This window comes from Larimichthys crocea, chromosome IX (genome assembly GCF_000972845.2).
Source record: "Larimichthys crocea isolate SSNF chromosome IX, L_crocea_2.0, whole genome shotgun sequence".
Taxonomy (NCBI): domain Eukaryota; kingdom Metazoa; phylum Chordata; class Actinopteri; family Sciaenidae; genus Larimichthys; species Larimichthys crocea.
In genome coordinates, this window is record NC_040019.1 from 4,372,443 (window position 1) to 4,394,253 (window position 21,811).

Sequence of the window (21,811 nt, forward strand, 5' to 3'; positions counted from 1 at the left end):
ACGTGTGCACCGTGTGTGTATGATCATATGAGTGCATCTCGTCACCAAACACTGCCTTATGGCAGACTTTGTGGAGTGGTGTGACAGCCATTACCTCAAGTTAAATGTCCTAAAAACTAAGGACATGGTCATTGATTTTAGGAAAACTCCACATACAGCCCATCCAACCATTATCAAGGGTACAGCAGTGGAGATGGTAGACTCTTATAAATATTTGGGGACAATAATTGATAAAAACTTGACACATGACCTAAATACTTCAGCAATCTGTAAAAAGGGCCTACAGAGATTATACTTTCTGCGCAGACGAAAATCTTTTAATGTTGATAAGACCTTAATGGTTTTGCTTTATAGATCTTTTATTGAGTCAGTTTTAACTTTCTGCTTGATCTCATTTTATGGAAACCTGTCGGGTTAAAAACAAAAATTGTCTGTTCAAAATTGTGAGAGATGCCAACAAGATAATTGTCTCTCAGAGATCTTTGACAGACGAGTCCTACAGAAGGCTCGGTCCATCCTGTCTAGCCCTGACCACCCAATGTTGCAGGAATTTATTTCTCTGCTGTCTGGACGGAGATACATGCTACCTAGGGCACGAACAAATAGGTATAAATTCTCCTTTGTTCCACGTGCAATCAATGCAATTAATTTGCACAACTCTTAAATTGCACTGTTCTTGTGGCACTTGTTTATCTTTTTATCTTTAACTTCATTTAGGATTGTTTAAATCAAGCTTTGGTTGCTTTACTCTGCGTCATTGTTCTATGTCACTGTTTGTCTATTTATTGTTTGTTGTGTAAGTTGCATTGTCACTGCAAATCAAATTTCCCCTGGAGGGACAATAAAGCTCTGAACTGAACTGAACTGAACTATGGCTTGATGTTACAAGCTATAACATACACATGCTGCTACATATTACATATGCAAACTGTATTATTGAGGATTAAGATTCTCAAGAAAGATTAATACATAAATGTGCCATTTAGTCAAAGTCAAATTTATTTATTAAGCCTACTTAAATACCCATATTTGCTGTGTGAAGCTGCCCTCTGCTGGCAGGTGTGACACACACATTTCAGTGTCAGAATTAGGGCCAGGTGTTACTGACCCTGATATAAGTTTGATGAAGCGGTGACATATTGAAAATGAAGCCGAAGAAGCGACACGTCCTGCTGCTGCTGTGGCTGCTGCTCGTCTGTTCCGGCACGACGGAGGCCATCGAGCCCATCAGCACCAGCATAGCTGTCGGCATGGCAGTGGCTCTGACTGGGTTTTTAGCCAGCTACCAGAACATCCTCAACTATTTCCACGAGTGCTGTCGACCCGAGTGGATTTCCTTGAACAGGACAGGTGAGACTAGCACACTTTAGCCACCAGGTTTGACGTTAGGAGAACTGTATATATCAATTAATTAATTAGCGTAAACGTGCATATGTTCAACTGTAATATTTAATTATTTTTTTTGCATCATTTTCAAACTTGTCAAACATTTCTGCTGTTGTGTTTGTGTGTCACGTGGGAAAGTTGTGACTCCAAATGGATAGTGCACAATGCGACAGGTGAGCGTGTGTTGGAAATGTTTTGTTGTTGTTTTTAAAAGAGAGAAACGTCCCTAACGCTAACTCATTCTTTACATTAACGTGTTGGCATGACGACAGTTAAAGTCACATGAGCCGACATAACCGTCAAACTGTGAGACGTGTTTATTGAGCTTGTGCCACTTAGTATGAAACGAAAGTCACCTGCTCCTCCGACCTCGGAAAACATAATCAGGCCTGCAGATAATGATTAATGATTGAACCTAAAGCCCTCTTTAAATACTGCAGCCAAACCTGCCCATTGATTCAAATGTTTTACTGCCTTTTTATCTGTTTACATGTTTTAGTCCTCTATTTTTATCACTTTCAACATTTAAATGTGGACATTTATGTTTTCTGTGCATAGGTTGCCAATAGTTTTGTAATTCATGTTTGTACCGTCTTATTATCAGATAGATGGATGGATGGATGGATGGATGGATAGATACTTTATTGATCCCGAAAGGAAATTCAAGCATGCAAACATACATTAAACGTATGTTCAAAGGAAGTTGTTAGCTGTTAAAGACTTAATTGCTGCATGAGGTAAGGTGAGATTTTGGTTGCTCACCGCCTCAGCTGAACAGTTTCAGATGTTTCAGTGCAGTGTCTGTGACCGTTGATGTTCTGTTGTGTCCTCTCTAGGTCTCCAGCATGATCTGAAAACCAAACTTTTTGGACAGCACATCGCGTCACGCATCGTCTTGAAAGCCGTGAGTGGATTCATGGCCAACAAAAACCCAAAGAAGCCCCTGGTGCTCTCTCTGCACGGATGGACCGGCACGGGGAAGAACTTTGTCAGTCAGCTGATCGCTGAAAACATTTACAAGAAGGGAATGGACAGCAGCTTTGTTCACTTTTTCACTGCTCAACATCATTTTCCAAATTCAAATCAAATAGAGACCTATAAGGTACAATGACAGATAAGTAGTTCCTTTAGACTGGAGCACATTGACTTTGTTCTGTTCTGCCTTTTATATTAATATGCTGTTATTTCCCTTCAGTCTCAGTTAAAGCGCTGGATTAAAGGCAGTGTCACCAACTGTGCGCGCTCCATGTTCATCTTCGATGAGATGGACAAGATGCACCCTGGGCTGATTGACAGCATAAAGCCGTTCCTGGACTATTACGAAAAGCTGGATGGAGTTTCTTATCAGAAAGCCATCTTCATCTTTCTCAGGTAAAAACCTAAGTCTGACCAGTCGACGTTTATGTTTTCAGATCTGGACCAGGCAAGGCTGGTGGAGTTCTCTTTGAACATAGGGGGCCGGCAGACTTTTGGTAACGACAGTCAAAGGCAAATTTTGAATATTATTTTTTGTTTATGATCTCCCTCCTAGCAACGCTGGAGGGGAGAGCATCATAGAGACGGCTTTAAATTTCTGGAGAGCAGGACGGGATCGAGAAGAGATCGAGCTCAAAGACCTGGAAACGGCGCTCTCTCTGTCAGTGTTCAACAACAAGAAAAGTGAGTGTCAATGAAATGAATACTTCTTTACGTAGCTGTGTACATTGGAGTCCTTACCATTATCATCTCTCCCTGTAGGTGGCTTCTGGCATACAAGCTTGATTGACAAGCACCTGGTGGACTTCTTCGTTCCCTTTCTGCCTCTGGAGTACCGGCACGTCGTCCAGTGTGTCTTGGCTGAGATGAAGGCCAAAAACCTTAAGCCAAAAAAGAGCGTGGCGGAACAGGTGGCCAGAGATTTAGTCTATTCGCCCAAATCTGAGAGAGCGTTCGCCGTCAAAGGCTGCAAGACGATAGGCAGCAAATTAGACTACTACATATGATGGACACTGCATAAGATCACTATGTGCACTTTTTTTTTCAAAAGAAAAGAAAAACACTCTCAGCCAAATGACTAAAGAGAGGAAGTGCAGCGCCAGTTGAATTAAAAAAAATAAGACTGGAAATGCTATCCTGTCTGACTGATTTAAGGAGTTTGATCTCCGCTTTCATGTCACACCACAGTGAGAGTCTCGGCTGGCTCTGTTTACCCGAGAGCTTCTTAATGACTTACAGGGTGTCTGTGCTACAATGGCATGTCACTGTTGTGCTTTTTAAAACTATTATTATTTTTATGTACCCCGGCCTTAATTCTTTTTGATTTCTGTATATTATGAGTTCATGAGCAGTCAAAGTTTGTCTTGCTGGGTGAGATGGGGTCCAACAGAGCAGCAAAATTTCACAAATACAGAAATGAGGACAGATACAGGCAGTAGCAGGATGTTTTTTATACAGTGCAGTCATGCACTTTTAATATCTTATTTTAACAATATGATACATACAAATGGATTCTGTAAATCACAAATAAAATATGAAGTTTTCTCGGTGTCACTGTTTCTGATGCATGTGTCACATCTAGAGTTGCACGATACCCACGGTATACACTGTAAACCGCAGTGCCAAATCAAGTAAATAAATACTTAAAGCCTTTAAATGAATGTAACACATGGCAAACAGGCCAAATAAACACTTTTAACCTCTTATTTCATCCGCACCTCTGCCAGCTGGAGTTCAACGTGATAATAAGAATCAAAAGGAAAAAGCATAAAAACAAAAAAGCAAAAATAAAACTTAGATGTGACAGACTTTGTAATCTTACATATAAATAAAGTTCTAGTTATAACTGTTGTGACAAATTACTGGTTGAAATATGATATATATCTGCATGAATATTCATTATAGATAGACATTTTCTATTGTAATTAACTTAGGAGACTTAACATATTAATCAACTTCAATCAAAAACAGCTTAAATGATGGTGGTGAATCTTGAAATTTACATTTATGGATGTGAAATTTCCCTAATAAAATATAAAGGTTGACAATAATACATAGTTTCTTTTCTTTGTATTCCAAATAAGTAATAATGCTGATTTTGAAGTGGTGACCTCAGGTGAACGTCACCTTTGGACTGTGACGTCATGACGCCTAAGACGCGCATGACAACAGACACAGCGCCTCCTCTCCCCTCTGACTCCCCCTCCCCTCCTCGTATTGACTCAGTCCGCTTCGGCAAACAAACCCAAATCTCTCACAGGCACGTTTTTTTAATTATTTATTTCATTTTTATTCCGTTAAGTTTGATGAAGCGGTGACATATTGAAAATGAAGCCGAAGAAGCGACACGTCCTGCTGCTGCTGTGGCTGCTGCTCGTCTGCTCCGGCACGACGGAGGCCATCGAGCCCATCAGCACCAGCATAGCTGTCGGCATGGCAGCGGCTCTGACTGGGTTTTTAGCCAGCTACCAGAACATCCTCTACTATTTCCACGAGTGCTGTCGACCCGAGTGGATTTCCTTGAACAGGACAGGTGAGACGGGAGCTAGCACACTTTAGCCACCAGGTTTGAGCTAGTGGCTAGTTTAACGTTAGGAGAACTGTATATATCAATTAATTAATTAGCGTAAACGTGTATATGTTCAACTGTAATATTTAAATTTATTTTTTTGCACCATTTTCAAACTTTTGCCAAACATTTCTGCTGTTGTGTGTGTTTGTTTGTCACGTGGTCATTACGTTTCAGGAAGTGCCTCGTTGTAACTGAAGCTAGTCGGCCTGCTTTTTGGGGCGGCGCCGTTTTAACCGTTACACCGTGTTATGGTTGTTTTTGTTTTTTAGCACACAAATACGATTAATGTCCGATTTGAAGAGGTTTAAGAGGTTTCGACGATGAAAGCCGCACACTTCTATGTGTTACTATACGTTTTCACGACAGCCGGTGCGCTGGTTAACGCGTTTGATGTGGTCACAACCATAGACATATATACATAGACGCCGCATTGAGCGCTGAATCGTACGTCGGCGTCGCCGCCATATTGGATCGGGCAGATCTGCCGGTAAACTAATGCAAGGAAATGGACTGAACTTCATAAAGCGCCTTTCTACAAAGTTCTTCAAGTTAATGCCTCTTATACACCCATTCACACACACACACTAATATATCTGGGAAACAAACAGGCACCAAAAACAACGTATGTAACTTTTAAAGTGATGATTATAAATGTTTACTCCTTATGTAAGCATCAAACCAACGTATGTATTTTTCTAATGCTGAGTGTTTACAGCTACTAATATGTGTAACACTGTTACTGTGATGATAAATATTGAAATATTTATATTTAACATTTAATCTGTGTCCATAATAACCAGATCCTGAAATGTAGATGTGACATGAGGGTTTCTGAATAATAATATTTCAATATTTATCATCACAGTAACAGTGTTACACACATTAGTAGCTGTAAACACTCAGCATTAGAAAAATACATAAGTTGGTTTGGTGCTTACATAAGGAGTAAACATTTATAATCATCACATTAAAAGTTGCATACGTTGTTTTTGGTGCCTGTTTGTTTCCCAGATATATTAGTGTGTGTGTGAATGGGTGTATAAGAGGCATTAACTTAAAGAACTTTGTAGAAAGGCGCTTTATGAAGTTCAGCCCATTTCCTTGTATGAGTTTACCGGCAGATCTGCCACATCCAATATGGCGGACCCGTTGACGTATCACGACCAGCGACCAACCCGCTCAATGCGGCGTCTATGTATATATGTCTGTGTATATATATGTCTGTGTATATATGTCTGTGTATATATGTCTATGTATATATGTCTATGGTCACAACAACACTGGTCATAAGAGGAGCTAACACTTTAGCCACCAGGTTTAGATCTAGATAGCCAATTTCAGCGGTTGATTTAACATAAAGAGGAGTATTAATTAATTGATTAAATTGTATAAACGTGTATACGGTCAACTGTAATATTTTAATATTTTTAATTAAATTAATTTGTTTATTTTTTGTATTGTGTGTGTCGCGTGCTGATTACGTTTCAGGAAGTGCCTCGTTGTAACAGAAGCTAGTCGGCCTGCTGTTTGGAGCGGCGCCGTTTTAACCGTTGCACCGTGTTATGGTTGTTTTTGTTTTGTTTATGTTTTTTAGCACATAAATACGATTAATGTCGGATTTGAAGAGGTTGAAGAGGTTTCGACGATGAAAGCCGCACACTTGTATGTGTTACTATACGTTTGCTCGACAGCCGCTGCGCTGGTTGACGCGTTTGACCCGCTCACAGCGACACTGGTCATAGGTGCTGGTGCGACACTGGGGCGGAAAATCTGGAATTATTTTCAGGAAAGTTGTGACTCTAAATGGATAGTGCACAATGCGACAGGTGAGCGTGTGTTGGAAATGTTTTGTTGTTGTTTTTAAAAGAGAGAAACGTCCCTAACGCTAACTCATTCTTTACATTAACGTGTTGGCATGACGACAGTTAAAGTCACATGAGCCGACATAACCGTCAAACTGTGAGACTGATACATTAATAATCCTCCTTTAAACAACAAACACATACTGTGTTTTCTTTATTGAGCTTGTGCCGCTTAGTATGAAACGAAAGTCACCTCCTCCTCCTGCTCCGACCTCGGAAAACATAATCAGGCCTGCAGATAATGATTAATGATTGAACCTAAAGCCCTCTTTAAATACTGCAGCCAAACCTGCCAATTGATTCAAATGTTTTACTGCATTTTTATCTTTTTTATCATGTTTTACTCCTCTATTTTTATCACTTTCAACATTTAAATGTGGACATTTATGTTTTCTGTGCATTGGTTGCCACTAGTTTTGCAGTTCATGTTTGTACTGTCTTATTATCAGATAGATGGATGGATGGATGGATGCACAGATGGATAGATAGATAGATAGATAGATAGATAGATAGATAGATACTTTATTGATCCCGAAGGAAATTCAAGCATGCAAACATACATTAAACATACAGTATCCATACGTTAATAGTTCAGCTATTACCGAGCACTTTACACTTATAAATGAAGCTCGACTGAATTTTTGATTTCACTTCGATTTTATTTATATAGCGCCAAATCATAACAAAAATGACCTCATGACACGACACTCCATAATATTATTAACAGAGACTCCGACAATGGTGAGAAAAAACTTCCTTTTAACAGGCAATGTTGAAAGTTGTTGAAGTTGTTAACCATTAAAGACTAAATAATTGCATGAGGTAAGGTGAGATTTTGGTTGCTCACCGCCTCAGCTGAACAGTTTCAGATGTTTCAGTGCAGTGTTTGTGACCGTTGATGTTCTGTTGTGTCCTCTCTAGGTCTCCAGCATGATCTGGAAACCAAACTTTTTGGACAGCACATCGCGTCACGCATCGTCTTGAAAGCCGTGAGTGGATTCGTGGCCAACAAAAACCCAAAGAAGCCCCTGGTGCTCTCTCTGCACGGATGGACCGGCACGGGGAAGAACTTTGTCAGTCAGCTGATCGCTGAAAACATTTACAAGGAGGGAATGGACAGCAGCTTTGTTCACGTCTTCACTGCTGAACTTCATTTTCCACATTCAAATCAAATAGAGACCTACAAGGTACGATGACAGATAAGTAGTTCCTTTAAACTGGAGCACGTTGACTTTGTTCTGTTCTGCCTTTTATATTAATATGCTGTTATTTCCCTTCAGTCTCAGTTACAGCACTGGATTAAAGGCAATGTCACCAACTGTGCGCACTCCATGTTCATCTTCGATGAGATGGACAAGATGCACCCTGGACTGATTGACAGCATAAAGCCGTTCCTGGACTATTACGAAAAGCTGGATGGAGTTTCTTATCAGAAAGCCATCTTCATCTTTCTCAGGTAAAAAGCTAAGTCTGACCAGTCGACGTTTATGTTTTCAGATCTGGACCACGCAAGGCTGGTGGAGTTCTCTTTGAACATAGGGGGCCGGCAGACGCATCAACCAGAGCAAATGAAGCATGAGCTGGCAGATTTTTGGTAACGACAGTCAAAGGCCAATTTTAAATATTATTTTTTGTTTATGATCTTTCTCCTAGCAACGCTGGAGGGGAGAGCATCATAGAGACGGCTTTAAATTTCTGGAGAGCAGGACGGGATCGAGAAGAGATCGAGCTCAAAGACCTGGAAACGGCGCTCTCTCTATCAGTGTTCAACAACAAGAAAAGTGAGTGTCCATGAAATGAATACTTCTTTACGTTGCTGTGTACATTGGAGTCCTTACCATTATCATCTCTCCCTGTAGGTGGCTTCTGGCATACAAGCTTGATTGACAAGAACCTGGTGGACTTCTTCGTTCCCTTTCTGCCTCTGGAGTACCGGCACGTCGTCCAGTGTGTCTTGGCTGAGATGGAGGCCAAAGACCTTGAGCCAAAAAAGAGTGTGGCGGAACAGGTGGCCAGAGATTTAGTCTATTCGCCCAAATCTGAGAGAGTGTTCGCCGTCAAAGGCTGCAAGACGATAGGCAGCAAATTAGACTACTACATGTGATGGACACTGCATAAGATCACTATGTGCACTTTTTTTTTCAAAAGAAAAGAAAAACACTCTCAGCCAAATGACTAAGGAGAGGAAGTCGAGCTGACTGAACTCTGACAAGGTCTCTGCAGAGATTTCTCTGTCTGAAGCGGGCACGAGCAGGATTTCGACGGGCCTTCTCCAGTGTTGCATCTCAACTTACACTGAACGAAAGAGGCTGATGAAAGAGCGCAGCGCCAGTCGAATTAAAAAAAATAAAACGGAAATGCTATCCTGTCGGACTGATTTAAGGAGTTTGATCTCCGCTTTCATGTCACACCACAGTGAGAGTCTCGGCCGGCTCTGTTTACCCGAGAGCTTCTTAATGACTTACAGGGTGTCTGTGCTACTATGGCATGTCACTGTTGTGCTTTTTAAAATTATTATTATTTTTGTGTACCCCGGTCTTAATTCTTTTTGATTTCCCTTTTTTTTTTTTTTTAAAGATGTATTGAGTTATTTCACACACATGTCCACTGTATATTATGAGTTCATGAGCAGTCAAAGTTTGCCTTGCTGGGTGAGATGGGGTAGTAATTTCACAAATACAGAAATGACGACAGATACAGACAGTAGCAGGATGTTTTTTATACAGTGCAGTCATGCACTTTTAATATCTTATTTTAACAATATGATACATACAAATGGATTCTGTTATATACGAGTAATATACACTGTAATTCTTATAGAGGCATCCAATATTTCCAAATGTAATTTTGCCTTACAGTTATGATGAACACCATGACTTGACTCTGTAGCTGCATTTAAACTCTGTGTGAACTCAGGAAACACTTTTTTTTTTTTTTTAAGAAATGCAGACTGTTCAACAATCGAGATATTGTATAAAACAGCCAAAATGTTCCTTTTTTTAATTTGTGGAAATGTTAAGTCGTACATATCACTGTTGGGGAAGTACATGTCCTGTTAGTTTCTCAACAACTGAAAGACTTTCTGTATAGTTGCTCTATTTCCTGTAGGTGAAGGAGTTTTTACCCGACTGTGAAATAACATTGTTGGTGTGGATTGAAAGCAAAAACTGGCGAGCTTCGCTGCTGTAAACACACCAGATGCGGGGGAAAAAAAAAAAATCACAAATAAAATATGAAGTTTTCTCTGTGTCACTGTTTCTGATGCATGTGTCACATCAGGGTAAAGAGTGCAGACAATGACTCGTGCAACTACAATTCACTTAGACATAGCTGTTGTAATTATGAACAGTTGCACAGATTTATTTATGATTACGTGAGCCGGATATCGAGCAAGACAGCAATACAAGACGTAGCAGCGAGCTGATCTTACTAATCCAACAGCAAAAAGCTTGGTGTCTTTTATTTTACAAAGCTCTTGCCAACGACTAAAAGTCAGTCCCAGATTTACTCTAGTCTGTCAACTCCTTATTCTGTGACTTCTGAGCTTCTTCCATTGTCTTCTTCAGTCTCTTTGCCTCTTTCATTGACTGCAGAGGCGCCTGGTTACATTACACGCTCCCTTGGCTCCAGTTCTTGCATGACACCAGTCCAACTCTGTCCCGAGCCTGAAAACGTCCCTCTCCCAGCAGTCCAAAGCTCCTGTGCTACCAGTGTAAACGCCAACAGTGTCCTAGTGCTCTGCACACCCAGTCCTGGCTGATACGGCAATACTAACTTTTACTGTCCGTACATAATGTCGCTTTAAAGAAGCGACTAAACTACATCTTAATGAGAAAGTTTTTGAAAAAAGCTGACCCTGAACATCTCACAGTGCGGCTCCCAGTAGGTGTCACTGCTCTTTAGGAGACATCAGGTTACATCTTACAGTAGCTGTTTCCCCTGGTATGGCTTTCTATATATAAAAATGTTAACTAGTTATAGTGACTGTAATGATATCTGGGATAAAAATGATAGAACCTGCTCGTGGGTTGTGAAATATGCCTACAGACTCTCCTCTGTTCACTAAATGCATTGTATGGGCGTGAGCATAAAGTGGCGGCTGAAAACTTGGTGAACTTGGTGACTGAAACAGAAGTTATGTAATAATTAAATAGATTGCAAAACTGTAGAGTGCAAAGTGCAGCATACAGAGTGGACCAGCTGATTGATGTGATCTATGCCAATAGATAATGCAAACAGGGCCTTGCCCTTTTGTCTAGTTACTGTAGCTATAATGCTCTCACATTAAAATGCATTAATTCTAGTTTAGATGGATCCTACTCTCTTTTGTGCAATGGGCTTATAATTACTTTGAAGCTATGTTTCAAATACTGTCTGAGGCCTCTTTGCTTTTGTTCCATTGATAACCTGTGGAAATCTGTAGCTCAACAAAATTCCTCCTGCTGCCCCGGATCTATTTTAGACGCCATAATTCTTTTGTAAAGCCGCTTCCTGCCCCTTTCTCTCTCAAACGGCATGGTGCAGTGCGCGCAATACAATGACAGGGGAAGGAAGCGGAAGAAGCTTGTTAGTAAAGACAAGTGCTGTTTCACTTCCTTTTGTGGGCTGTAACTTTCTATGAAAATAACAGAAGTAAACAAGATTATTACAGTAATACTGATAAACAAACTAATTTGGATGCAGGCTTGAAACAGGCTAAATCATATGGTGGACATTTTTCAACGTTTCATAGCTCTGTTATGACCAGAAAATAGGTCATACTTGCTCAGCAGTGGGGAGGCAAAGACAACCCACTGAGCAATAGATGTATATTAGATGTCTAGTCTAAGTTTAGACCGAAATAATAAAAAAAATAATAAATACTGACCAAAAAAACAACTGTATATTGTATAAATGGTGGCCAAATGTTGGATTAAATCATTGTTTGTGCTTGTTATTTATTGGTTATTATGCAATGGTTTAACTTGAATAAGCAAAGAAAATACAAAACTCAAAAAAATGATGTGGTGTCATATCAAGTTTATTTATATCATATTATCACACAGTTATCACCCCAGTTTCTTTCCATTGAGCGTCCTCCTGTTACAAAAACAGTTGTGTTGCCAAGTGCAGCATCAGTGATCTTCCTGACGGTGCCGTCATTTGAAGCCCATTGCTTGTCTCATCTTTGTATCCATCCATGAACATTTAGAGTTACCAGGCACAGTCCGTATAAAAAAAGTCAAGAGTCTTATACCAGCAGAACTGCATTAATGCAGCCATCGTTCTCTGGGTTATTTGTTACCTGGGCATATTTACCTGAAAAGAAAAAAAGAAAGATTTCAGTTATAACATTACACACCACAATTAATTATTATCGATTGTGTTTCTACAGAAACATTTTGTGTGCTCAAGTCATTGTTCAACTCTCTGAACTGAGCTTTATCGTTTGCACAGATGTTTCTGAATTATTTCCAGAAAAAGAGGACGGGCACATCACTGCAGAGCCAGCAAAAACTGAAGCTGGGCGATTTCTGAACACTCACCCCAGATAACCTTTCCTCCTTGTGTAACTAAGCCCAGCTCGCTGACATTGACTTCTACGACTGTTCCTTTTGTGATGACTCCCAGAGAGGTGTAGAGGGGTGAGGAGGGGTTCTTCTTCACTCCGAGGATGGGAAGGCAGAATGTGGCCTTCAGCTCTGGATGTGTGACGTGAGCCTTCTTAAAACGTAAACCCTGGAGTGGAACGAAGAGAGGAAGATCATTTAGTAGTTAGCCACTTTTTAAAAAGCCATAAATCTGCTTTAACATTAATGAAGAAAGTCAAAAAACATTTCAACTTTACTGCGTTCTTACCATGGGTCTGATGAAACGCTCGTATTTGGGAGGTTTACGGGTGAAGCCGTCGCCGACAAAGCAAACTTTGGTGACCATTCTCTTCCAGGCTTTCTTTTGTCTCTTTCCAGTTTTGATGACTTTAAGCACTTCTGTTTCTCCCTGGGCGCGCACCTTTGGCAGAGGCACCTCCCATTTGCCCTACAGGAAAAAAATAAATAAAAAATCAACACATTTGTATTTAGAATGATCATGTTATTTAATTATTGTGGCTTGTCGATGAGCAGATTTCAGCAGATACTTACAGCCTTCTCTTTCCTCTTCTGTTTGATCATGTTGGAGAGGACCTTAGCACGGGACTGTCCCTCTCTGTCCAACAGGTAGGCTGGCACTGCTCCCTCTGGGGTCTTATCGTCGTTCTTCTGCTTGGTCTTCCTCTGTTCGTGCATTTTGATGCTGCAAAGGTAAAAGTCAGAATTGTTTGGCTGTTCCTCGAGTGTATTTTTCACGATTATAACAATGATAAGCTCAGTTTCTATCCGTCTATACTCACGTCTTCTTCATCTGGATCTTCTCCGCATGCCTCTGTTTGTGGTACAGTTTGGCCTTCAAACCGATCAACTTCCTGGCTTTGTGGGAGCGCTCGTGAGCCTCACGGCTCTCCTTCTTCCTTTTCTTCTCGTGGTGGTCCAGGCGGTAGCCATGGCGCTTGCGGTGCAACTCAATGTGTTCGTTCTGGGGCTGAGAAAGAAAAACAAACGAGAAATTAATTTTCAGTTCATTTTGATTAGGAAATATAATAAAACACACATTTGTTGCAGAGCTTCTAGTTACAGCAAGATGTCAAGTCTACAACTTATATTTAAATTGGTTCATAATTCAAACATTTTCTGGTTCCAGCTCTGTGTTTAATATTGTTGGAAATATAATGCGTTTGAATTTGATTAAAACTGTCGTAACCTGAAGGAGTCATTGATAAACAATACATGTTTGGATCAATAAATAAAGAAAATAATTGCAAGTCGCAGTCCTGAATCTGTCAATCTCTTATTTATTTGTTTGGAAGAGACGCTGGAAACAGGCACAAAAACAATTCAGCTGTTACCAATTTTTATTAAATTTCACTGCTAAAAGCAAAAACTAACGTGTTATTCCAGCATAATCTTTGAGTATCATCACGTATATTATTGATTTGGAACATTAAAAAGACACAAATAGGATCTAGAAATAGCCTTTTCCATCTTATTCAATTGCATTGTCCTATTATAGCCTGTTTTTAATGTTGTATTCTTGTAATTTGATTTACTTTTATGGTTCTTTTGTTTGTTATTGTTATTTGCTGTCTATTGTAAGGTGTCCTTGGGGGACAGAAAGGCACCTTATTATTATTTTATTATAATAATTCAAACATTTTCTGGTTCCAGCACTGTGTTTAATATTGTTGGAAATATAATAAGTTTTAAATTGTTGGTTGGACAAACAAGTAACCTGAAGGAGTATCTTTGGGCTCTGATAAACAATACATGTTTGGATCAATAAATAAAGAAAATTATTGCAAGTCGCAGCCCTGAATCTGTCAATTTCTTATTTATTTTTTTGTAAAGACGCTAGAAACGGGCACAAAAACAATTCAGCTGTTAGATTGTGACCTGGCGACCAGTTTTTTATTAAATTTCACTGCTAAAAGCAAAAACTGACGTGTTATTCCAGCATAATCTTTGAGTATTATTATTTTTCTGTTTTATTTCATTCATACCTTGCAGTTATTATTCATATCATGGTCACTTACTTTTGTAATATTATTTATATTATGGTCACTACTCTTGCAATAATACATTACAATACTCTTTTTATACATCATGCCACTTTTATCCTCAGTACTTGGTTGATTGTTTTTCTGTTTATTGTAGGTTATAGATATTTCTGTCCGTTTATTGTGTTTTTGTTTTTCTAATTCTGTAGTGTATGCTACACTTTCCTCTGCTGCTGTAACAAGTAAATTTCCCCGTGGTGGGATGAATAAAGTATATCTAATCTAAATCTAATCTAATTATCATGTATATTATTGATTTGGGGGAGGGGCTAGTTAGGATGGGTGGAGCATTGTGGTGTGTGAATGTGTGTGAATGGGTGTCTGTGTCTTTGTAAACATTGTATCATGTTTTTGTGTTCATATCTAATCCTGTACTATTGATGACCTGTTTTGTATCTCTGTTGGCAATAAGGACCCCCTCGGTAATGAGATGGTACATCTCAAGGGGTTATCCTTTCAAAATAAAGTACATAAAGTACATTTGGAACATTCAAAGACACAAATAGGATAAAAAAGTAACTATTATTGTCAAAGTTAAGCTGTAAAGTTATACTTAAAGCCTTTAAATGAATGTAACACATGTCAAACAGGCCAAACAAACACTTTTAACCTCTTATTTCATCTGTGTCTCTGCCAGCTGGAGTTCAACGTGAGCAGCCACATGTCAACCACAGCTAACGTTAGCGACATGTGCTAACCCGTTAAAACGCATCGATAAAAGCCGAACAACGCGATAAAAAGAGGGGCTGCCTTCTTACCATTTTGTGTGTAAGGAGTCAGGCGTCACGGTGAACACGTCGCAGGTGGTGACAGTCGGTTCGGACGCGGGTTATTCGGTGTTTTTCACGTCAGGCTCGGGCGCTTAGATGTTGTTTTCCCCCGGAGCCGTTACTTAGAGGAAGTGCGTCATCGTGACGTAGCGGGTTATCCGCCAATTTAATTAGATTTTGTTTTTTTTTAAACATAGAAATGTATTTTACTTTGTGTTTATACTTTGTGTACGTATATTTATTTTTAATTAATTAATTATATTTGTTAATATTGACCAAATTTAGTTTAGTCGCGCGCCGCGGACATGTAGACCGCACGCGCTTGTTTCTGTAAGGACGTGTTTTGGAGCCGGACGTCATGACGTCATGCAGGCGTGATGTTGTGCTGTAGGACATGTGAACACTTTCAGTATTTCTGTGCTGGGTTTATTTAGAAATGGGCTGACATTGCTTCACTATGTTTCAGTCTGAAGCTCGGAGGGAAACATTCAGACATTAAAGTTCCTCGTTAGAGCCTGCAGGACGTTAAAGCAGGATGATCTGGGTAAGATATAATCAAAATATAGTAAGATACAGTGAATATCATGTTGACTTCATTGACTGCTGTCATTGCAGGGGAGGTATATATTAACTGCTGGGCTCCGGTGCTGCAGATGCAGAGTGAGCTCTCATGTAAAGAGGTGCTACAGCTTTCTCCCAGGTACGTTGTTTTCATAACTAACTATAGATAATTATGATGAACTGATGCTTTAATTAGTCAATTAACTAATAACTCATCAAACAACAGAAATGCTGCTGGTTTAAGTTGTATGCATGTTTATGGATTTTCTTAATTTCACATTATAAGTTATAGAATGATTAGTTGACAGAACACTGACAGTCGCACGATCCATTTAGTAGTTGAACTTTTGATCATATCGCATGATCTTCATCAGCCTTGTTGTCATGCAATCAAATGTACTTCTTTTTTCTGAGCGTGGGATGTACAGTCTAAAGAAAATAATCATATGACGGCTGATCATGTATTGTGGTGCACAGTTCACTGTTACTTGGTTTTTATTTTTTACTGTTAATGGTTCTATTTAACTGTTATTTATACATGTGTGTATATAGTGTTTAAAAATAGGATATTGTATAGGGTATATTGTTAAAGTTTTGTTTTCTTACTACTGTTTTCTTGCTGTCACTTACCATTTGGGAGCTGCGGTAACAAAAACAATTTCCCTACAGGGATTAATAAAGTATTTCTTCTGATTCTGAAATCGGCAAAAATCAATGGTGTTATAAAAATTAGGATTATATTGAGGTGCAGATGTTTTAACTCATATAGATAGTGTGTGTGTGTGTATCCTGTCTTTTGCATGTCTCGTGTACGTCTAATTAGTTGGCCTCTGATTTACTGAAGCTGGCAGGGAGAGATAATTATAAATCAGTAGTACAAGGACAGTAGAGACCTGCTAGGGGAGTACCATTTGGATATAAAATATAACTAATACTAACACAACTCTAGTCAAAGGGAAAACTCATCTTAGTGTTCACCTTCAACACATTCTAGTCTGGAGCCACTGTTGTCTGTTCATGTTCTCAGGTTGGCACCTGCACTCCTTCAGCAATCCAAACAGCGGCCTTGCAAAGAGAGAGAAAGTTTAGTGCTGTCACTGACCATGACCTCAAGGCCCATGCGCAAACCCTGTGTAACCAAAGGATAGAAAATTCCATAACAATACACATCTGCTAATGAAGATCATATGATATGACTGTCTTGTTCCCTGTTGGTGGAATGTGTTACGTCTACCTTGTCTAAAAACTCCTGAGAATACTTCTTCTCCTTACACTACAAACCAGGGCACCGCTGGCATAAGCAGACTATGCAGTCATAGGGGGGCCACACATTAACTTGGACTTATGTTGCTCGCCCCTCACTTTTTACAGCGTTAAATTGACTGACTCGTTCAGGGGCTGCCAACTCAATCACGCAATTAACCCTTTTACACACGCTCCCGCGCCACACATCCAGTCCACAGTTTTTTTGACTGACTGCTTCATTTTGAGACACGGTGTTGTGAGAACACGTCTGACAAAAACAGGTTCATTCTGTGTTTCTTCTGGCAGCAGCACATCGTCTCTCCCTCCCCTCTGGCACTGTGAGTTACTATGGTTACAGGAACAACCTGAAACTTGATAGTGATTCTTACAAAATTCTAATAAAATCGTGAATGTAGCCCAATTGCTCCTCAATGCTGAAATCCTGTATTAGAACATAATTGTGATAGGGCCACTAAATGCCTAGGGCCGGCCCTGCTACAAACTGGACATGCTGAATCTATACTCCCTAGAACTGTTACTTGATTCTATATGAGTTGTACTTTTTGCTATACTAACTTGTCCTTGTTGCACTGTACTTTGATTGCCTCCCTTTTTGTGAGTCGCTTTGGATAAAAGCCTCAGCTAAAGCTCCAGAACAGCTATGAAATGGTTTAAGTTTTGTCAACTGATGCTTGCACAGTCAAGAATGACATTCTGAAACTCAACATGTACTTTTTCTGGTGTGTTTAAACTACACACACAGTTTTAAAACTTCACTTTAGGCTGCTGTAACTGATAAACATTAAATGATTAATCCTTCCATCAGTAAGATAATGGATAACATTATAATACTTCATGTTCCCTGTTGTAGATGATGTCAAATCATTGCGGGCTGTGGTCAATCCTGATATATCCAAGTAAGTAATTCCATTCTGCTGTCTCTGCTCTTTATATTAAACTGTGTTCGAAGCTCTTTTAACTCGTTCACTGTATCTGCAGGATCCGAAATATCGGCATCATGGCCCACATCGACGCGGGAAAGACAACAACCACTGAAAGGATGCTTTATTACTCTGGCTATACGAGAGCACTAGGAGGTGTGCAGGATGTTGAAAAAACAATATGTGGACATTGCTAACTCTGCATTACCCAAAGACTACCTGCTTGTTTTTGTCTCTTTAATTTCAGATGTGGACGATGGGGATACAGTGACAGATTTCATGGCTCAAGAGAGGGAGCGTGGCATCACCATACAGTCGGCTGCAGTCACATTTGATTGGAAAAGTTATAGAATAAACCTTATAGACACCCCAGGTAGAAATGCCTTCGCTGTGAGGATAAAACATTCCAACAGTGAGAAGGAGCAGCCAGTCAAACATTACTCTGTGTGTGATTACAGGACACGTTGACTTCACTCTGGAGGTAGAGCGGGCGCTTCGTGTTCTTGACGGGGCCGTTGCCGTGTTTGATGCCTCTGCCGGCGTCGAGGTTAGCACGCCGCGTCTCTTTTCATTCAAACGTTTGCTTTGTTGTATTATTGCGCGCACTCTGAACGCAGTCTCTTGCCTCGAAAAAAAAAAAACGCCAACAGGCTCAGACTCTGACCGTGTGGAGACAAGCAGAGAAGCACCACGTTCCCTGTGTTTGTTTCCTGAATAAGATGGACAAGCCCGGAGCAAAGTGAGTGACTTCACAGTGCGAGCAAATCTGGGTTTTCTTTCTTATTTTCCAAAATGTAACTGGTCTTTCTTTTTTTTTTGCTCTCTCAGCTTAAATTTTTCCATTGAGAGCATAAAACAGAAGTTGAAAGCCAATCCCGTCCTCCTGCAGGTAGGCCTTAAGAAAAACACACATCTCTTGATGAATGGTAACTATTACATGCCATACAAGTCGCAATTACTAATAAGAATGTGGCTGAATAAAGCTGTGATTACTGGTTTACTAAGAAGTGGTTTCAGTTGCAACAAGCAGGCACAATTGATCTTCTACAAAGACATAATATGTGTGTTGTCTCATGGAGAGCCACCCTGTTTCATAGATTCCTGTCGGCACTGGCAAAAACTTCTCCGGTGTGGTTGACTTGTTAACCAACCAGAAGCTGATATGGAAGTTAAGATCTTCAGGAGACGATGGACGGATGTTTGAAAGCAAACCTCTTGACCAGTCGCATGAGCCGGAACTTCTGCAGGAGGTGAACGAGGCCAGGGCGGCTTTAATTGAGCAGGTACATAACACTTGTTGACAATGTTGAGAGCTGTAAACGGAAACGTGCAGATGTTCCAGATTTGTTCGTTTCTGTTCTCAATCACAGGTTGCCGATCTGGACGACGAGTTTGCTGAACTGCTGCTGACCAATTTCAGTGACAATTTTGATGCCGTTCCCGCCATCAAAGTAAGTGTTGTGTTGCATGGCACCGCAGTATAATCCTGAAAAGTAGCACTGTGAATACAGAGTGAACAGTGCTGATGTTTCTCCAGCTGCAGGAGGCTGTGCGACGGTTGACTCTGGCCCGTAAAGGCGTCCCGGTTCTCTGTGGCAGCTCTTTGAGAAATAAAGGTGTTCAGCCTCTTTTAGATGCCATCACTGCCTACCTGCCTGCCCCGAATGAACGGCACCATGACCTGGTGTGAGTAAATCCTTTTAACCTATAACTAACTTACACCTAACTTTTTTTATGGTACCGAGTTAACTGTTTGTCATCCAACAGGCGGTGGTACAAGGATGACTTGTGTGCTCTGGCCTTCAAGGTTGTCCACGACAAGCAACGTGGTCCTTTGGTATTTGTTAGGATTTACTCAGGCACTCTTAAACCACAGACTGCTGTCCACAACATCAACAGGAACAGCACGTACGTAGTTTTTCATTTCAGCTACACAAGCCTGAGTGATCTCTAACCTACTAAAAGAATATTTTTTTTGTATTATGTTTTTATGTAGCGAGAGGATGAGCAGACTGCTGGTGCCGTTTGCTGATCAGCTTGTAGAAATCCCCTCCATGACGGCGGGAAACATCGCTCTGACTGTGGGACTGAAGCAGGTAAAGCTTCACACATCACATTCCTTCTTTGCTATTTTGAAGATTTTCCCATCAGATGATAGATATTTATGTTTTCTGCTTTCACGTAAGACCATCACAGGTGACACCATCGCCTCATCGAAGGCTTCAGCAGCAGCTGCAGCCCGCCGAGCCCACAATGATGGTGGACTAGGAAAGAAGCGAGGAGAGGATGTGAGCGTGGTCCTCTCAGGGGTTGAGGTCCCTGATCCAGTTTTCTTCTGCACCATAGAACCACCAACCATGGCCAAGCAGGCTGGTCAGTGACACAGATTATAGCTTTGATGCACGTGTGCCAGAAAGCCGGCTGTCACTCAACTCACACGTTGTATTTTTATTTTTTTCCTGAAAGATCTTGAAAATGCACTTACCTGCCTCCAGAGAGAAGACCCCAGTCTTAAAGTCAGGGTTGACCCTGATTCTGGCCAGGTGATACCATCATTGAAATAACCAGGACCTTTTTCAGTCAGAGCATCTGCCACAATAAGTCAACTAAACGTCTGTCACTCTCTCAATTTCTCAAGACTATTTTGTGTGGCATGGGAGAGCTGCACATCGAGATAATCCACGATCGAATCAGAAGAGAGTATGGCATCGAGACTCACCTTGGACCACTACAGGTGGCTTACAGGGAGACTATTCTCCATGAGGTCTCTACTACAGGTACAACAAACACACATTTCTTAGTCGGTGCATTCATTTAAGGGTGGGGGGATGACATTCTTTACTTGTCCGCAACTTTTCTTTACAATGTAGATACGCTGGACCGTACTGTTGGGGAGAGACGACATGTTGCGACAGTGGAGCTGGCCGTCAGACCTGTGGACATCTTCTCTTCAGGTGGTTCGTGTGAATTCGCTTTCACAGAGGAACTGGGGGTACAGCTAGCAGCAGAAATGAAAGAGGCAGTAGAGAACGGTGTACACAGCTCATATCTTCAAGGTATCGTTGAATGAAACTCATTATTCTCTTGCAAACTCGTCCTACCATTTTTGTATTCCTTATCTTGTATTATTTCAAAAGTAACTGCACCCAGTTCATGTTCTCAATGCCTGCATCCACCTTAAGGTCCATTGCTAGGATATCCTTTACTGGGTGTGTCCACACTGATCCGAAGTGTCAACATGGAACCAGGGACGTCTCCTGCTATGGTGTCCGCCTGTGTGTCCCGCTGCATGCTTAAGGTAAACCACCATAGCTTCCCATGTCATATTGTAAACTACAGGATTAATCGATAGCTCTGGTTCTTTGGATGCAGGCCCTAAGGCTAGCAGGTGGTCAGGTCCTGGAGCCGGTGATGTCACTGGAGGTGACTGTCGGGGAGGAGCACCTTAGCTCCGTGCTGGGGGACTTAGCCCAAAGACGAGGAACAGTTCGAGATATCCAGAGTCGCCACGACAACAAGGTGCTGCTAGCAGCTGTGCCCCTTGCAGAGACGATGGTGAGATGACGTTCAGTTCAAACTGTAGCTTTTGGTTTAATGAGTCACCTTAATTTACTATTCATACCTGTTTATTTCTAAAAGGGCTATTCCACCGTCCTGCGAACGCTGACATCCGGCAATGCCACCTTCTCTCTGGAGCTGGACACCTATGAGACCATGAACCCTCAGGACCAGAACACCTTACTTAAAAAACTGTCTGGTTTACTGTGACCCCCCCCCAGTTTTTAACAACGTGCAACAGTTCAGCAATGGGACCAACGATCTGAGAGAGAAGCCTGAAAAGACTTTTCCAGGACCCCCAGTAAAGACTT

At 40.8% G+C, this 21,811-nt stretch overlaps 4 protein-coding genes across 6 annotated transcripts; 3 read left to right on the top strand and 1 right to left on the bottom strand.

The window, feature by feature from the left end:
• Window positions 1-1,125: 1,125 nt before the first annotated feature.
• Window positions 1,126-10,037, top strand: LOC109140870 (torsin-1A). 2 transcript variants are annotated; one of them, XR_003462876.1, is made up of 6 exons: window positions 1,126-1,350; window positions 2,223-2,488; window positions 2,582-2,757; window positions 2,918-3,045; window positions 3,124-3,444; window positions 8,976-10,037. XR_003462876.1 is itself a non-coding variant. In XM_019269140.2 (5 exons), the coding sequence occupies exons 1-5, from the start codon at window positions 1,146-1,148 to the stop codon at window positions 3,366-3,368; spliced, it is 1,020 nt and encodes a 339-aa protein (XP_019124685.2). In that variant the 5' UTR covers window positions 1,126-1,145; the 3' UTR covers window positions 3,369-3,747. The 2 variants fall into 2 exon arrangements, 1 of the variants encoding a protein (XP_019124685.2); XM_019269140.2 differs by lacking the exon at window positions 8,976-10,037 and having other exon boundaries at window positions 3,124-3,747.
• On the top strand, window positions 4,518-9,363 carry LOC104928183 (torsin-1A). Of its 2 annotated transcripts, none has more exons than XM_019269138.2 (5): window positions 4,518-4,894; window positions 7,717-7,982; window positions 8,076-8,251; window positions 8,449-8,576; window positions 8,655-9,363. In XM_019269138.2, exons 1-5 carry the CDS (start codon window positions 4,690-4,692, stop codon window positions 8,897-8,899), a joined length of 1,020 nt encoding a protein of 339 aa, XP_019124683.2. In that variant the 5' UTR covers window positions 4,518-4,689; the 3' UTR covers window positions 8,900-9,363. The 2 variants fall into 2 exon arrangements, with proteins under 2 accessions (XP_019124683.2, XP_019124684.2); XM_019269139.2 differs by lacking the exon at window positions 4,518-4,894 and adding an exon at window positions 6,423-6,759.
• Window positions 10,038-11,794: 1,757 nt separating the features above from the next.
• Window positions 11,795-15,341, bottom strand: nsa2 (NSA2 ribosome biogenesis homolog (S. cerevisiae)). The gene is made up of 6 exons (XM_010755873.3): window positions 15,184-15,341; window positions 13,166-13,353; window positions 12,918-13,068; window positions 12,634-12,813; window positions 12,321-12,513; window positions 11,795-12,093 (listed from the first exon to the last, which is right to left on the bottom strand). Exons 1-6 carry the CDS (start codon window positions 15,184-15,186, stop codon window positions 12,026-12,028), a joined length of 783 nt encoding a protein of 260 aa, XP_010754175.1. The 5' UTR covers window positions 15,187-15,341; the 3' UTR covers window positions 11,795-12,025.
• Window positions 15,342-15,532: 191 nt separating this feature from the next.
• gfm2 (GTP dependent ribosome recycling factor mitochondrial 2) lies at window positions 15,533-21,754 on the top strand. Its single transcript, XM_010755874.3, has 20 exons — window positions 15,533-15,739; window positions 15,811-15,895; window positions 17,873-17,918; window positions 18,001-18,098; window positions 18,190-18,315; window positions 18,401-18,489; window positions 18,593-18,681; window positions 18,771-18,831; window positions 19,040-19,225; window positions 19,313-19,393; window positions 19,480-19,628; window positions 19,710-19,850; window positions 19,939-20,038; window positions 20,129-20,315; window positions 20,409-20,485; window positions 20,581-20,719; window positions 20,813-20,998; window positions 21,125-21,240; window positions 21,315-21,497; window positions 21,582-21,754. Exons 1-20 carry the CDS (start codon window positions 15,731-15,733, stop codon window positions 21,708-21,710), a joined length of 2,277 nt encoding a protein of 758 aa, XP_010754176.2. The 5' UTR covers window positions 15,533-15,730; the 3' UTR covers window positions 21,711-21,754.
• The last annotated feature ends 57 nt before the right edge of the window (window positions 21,755-21,811 follow it).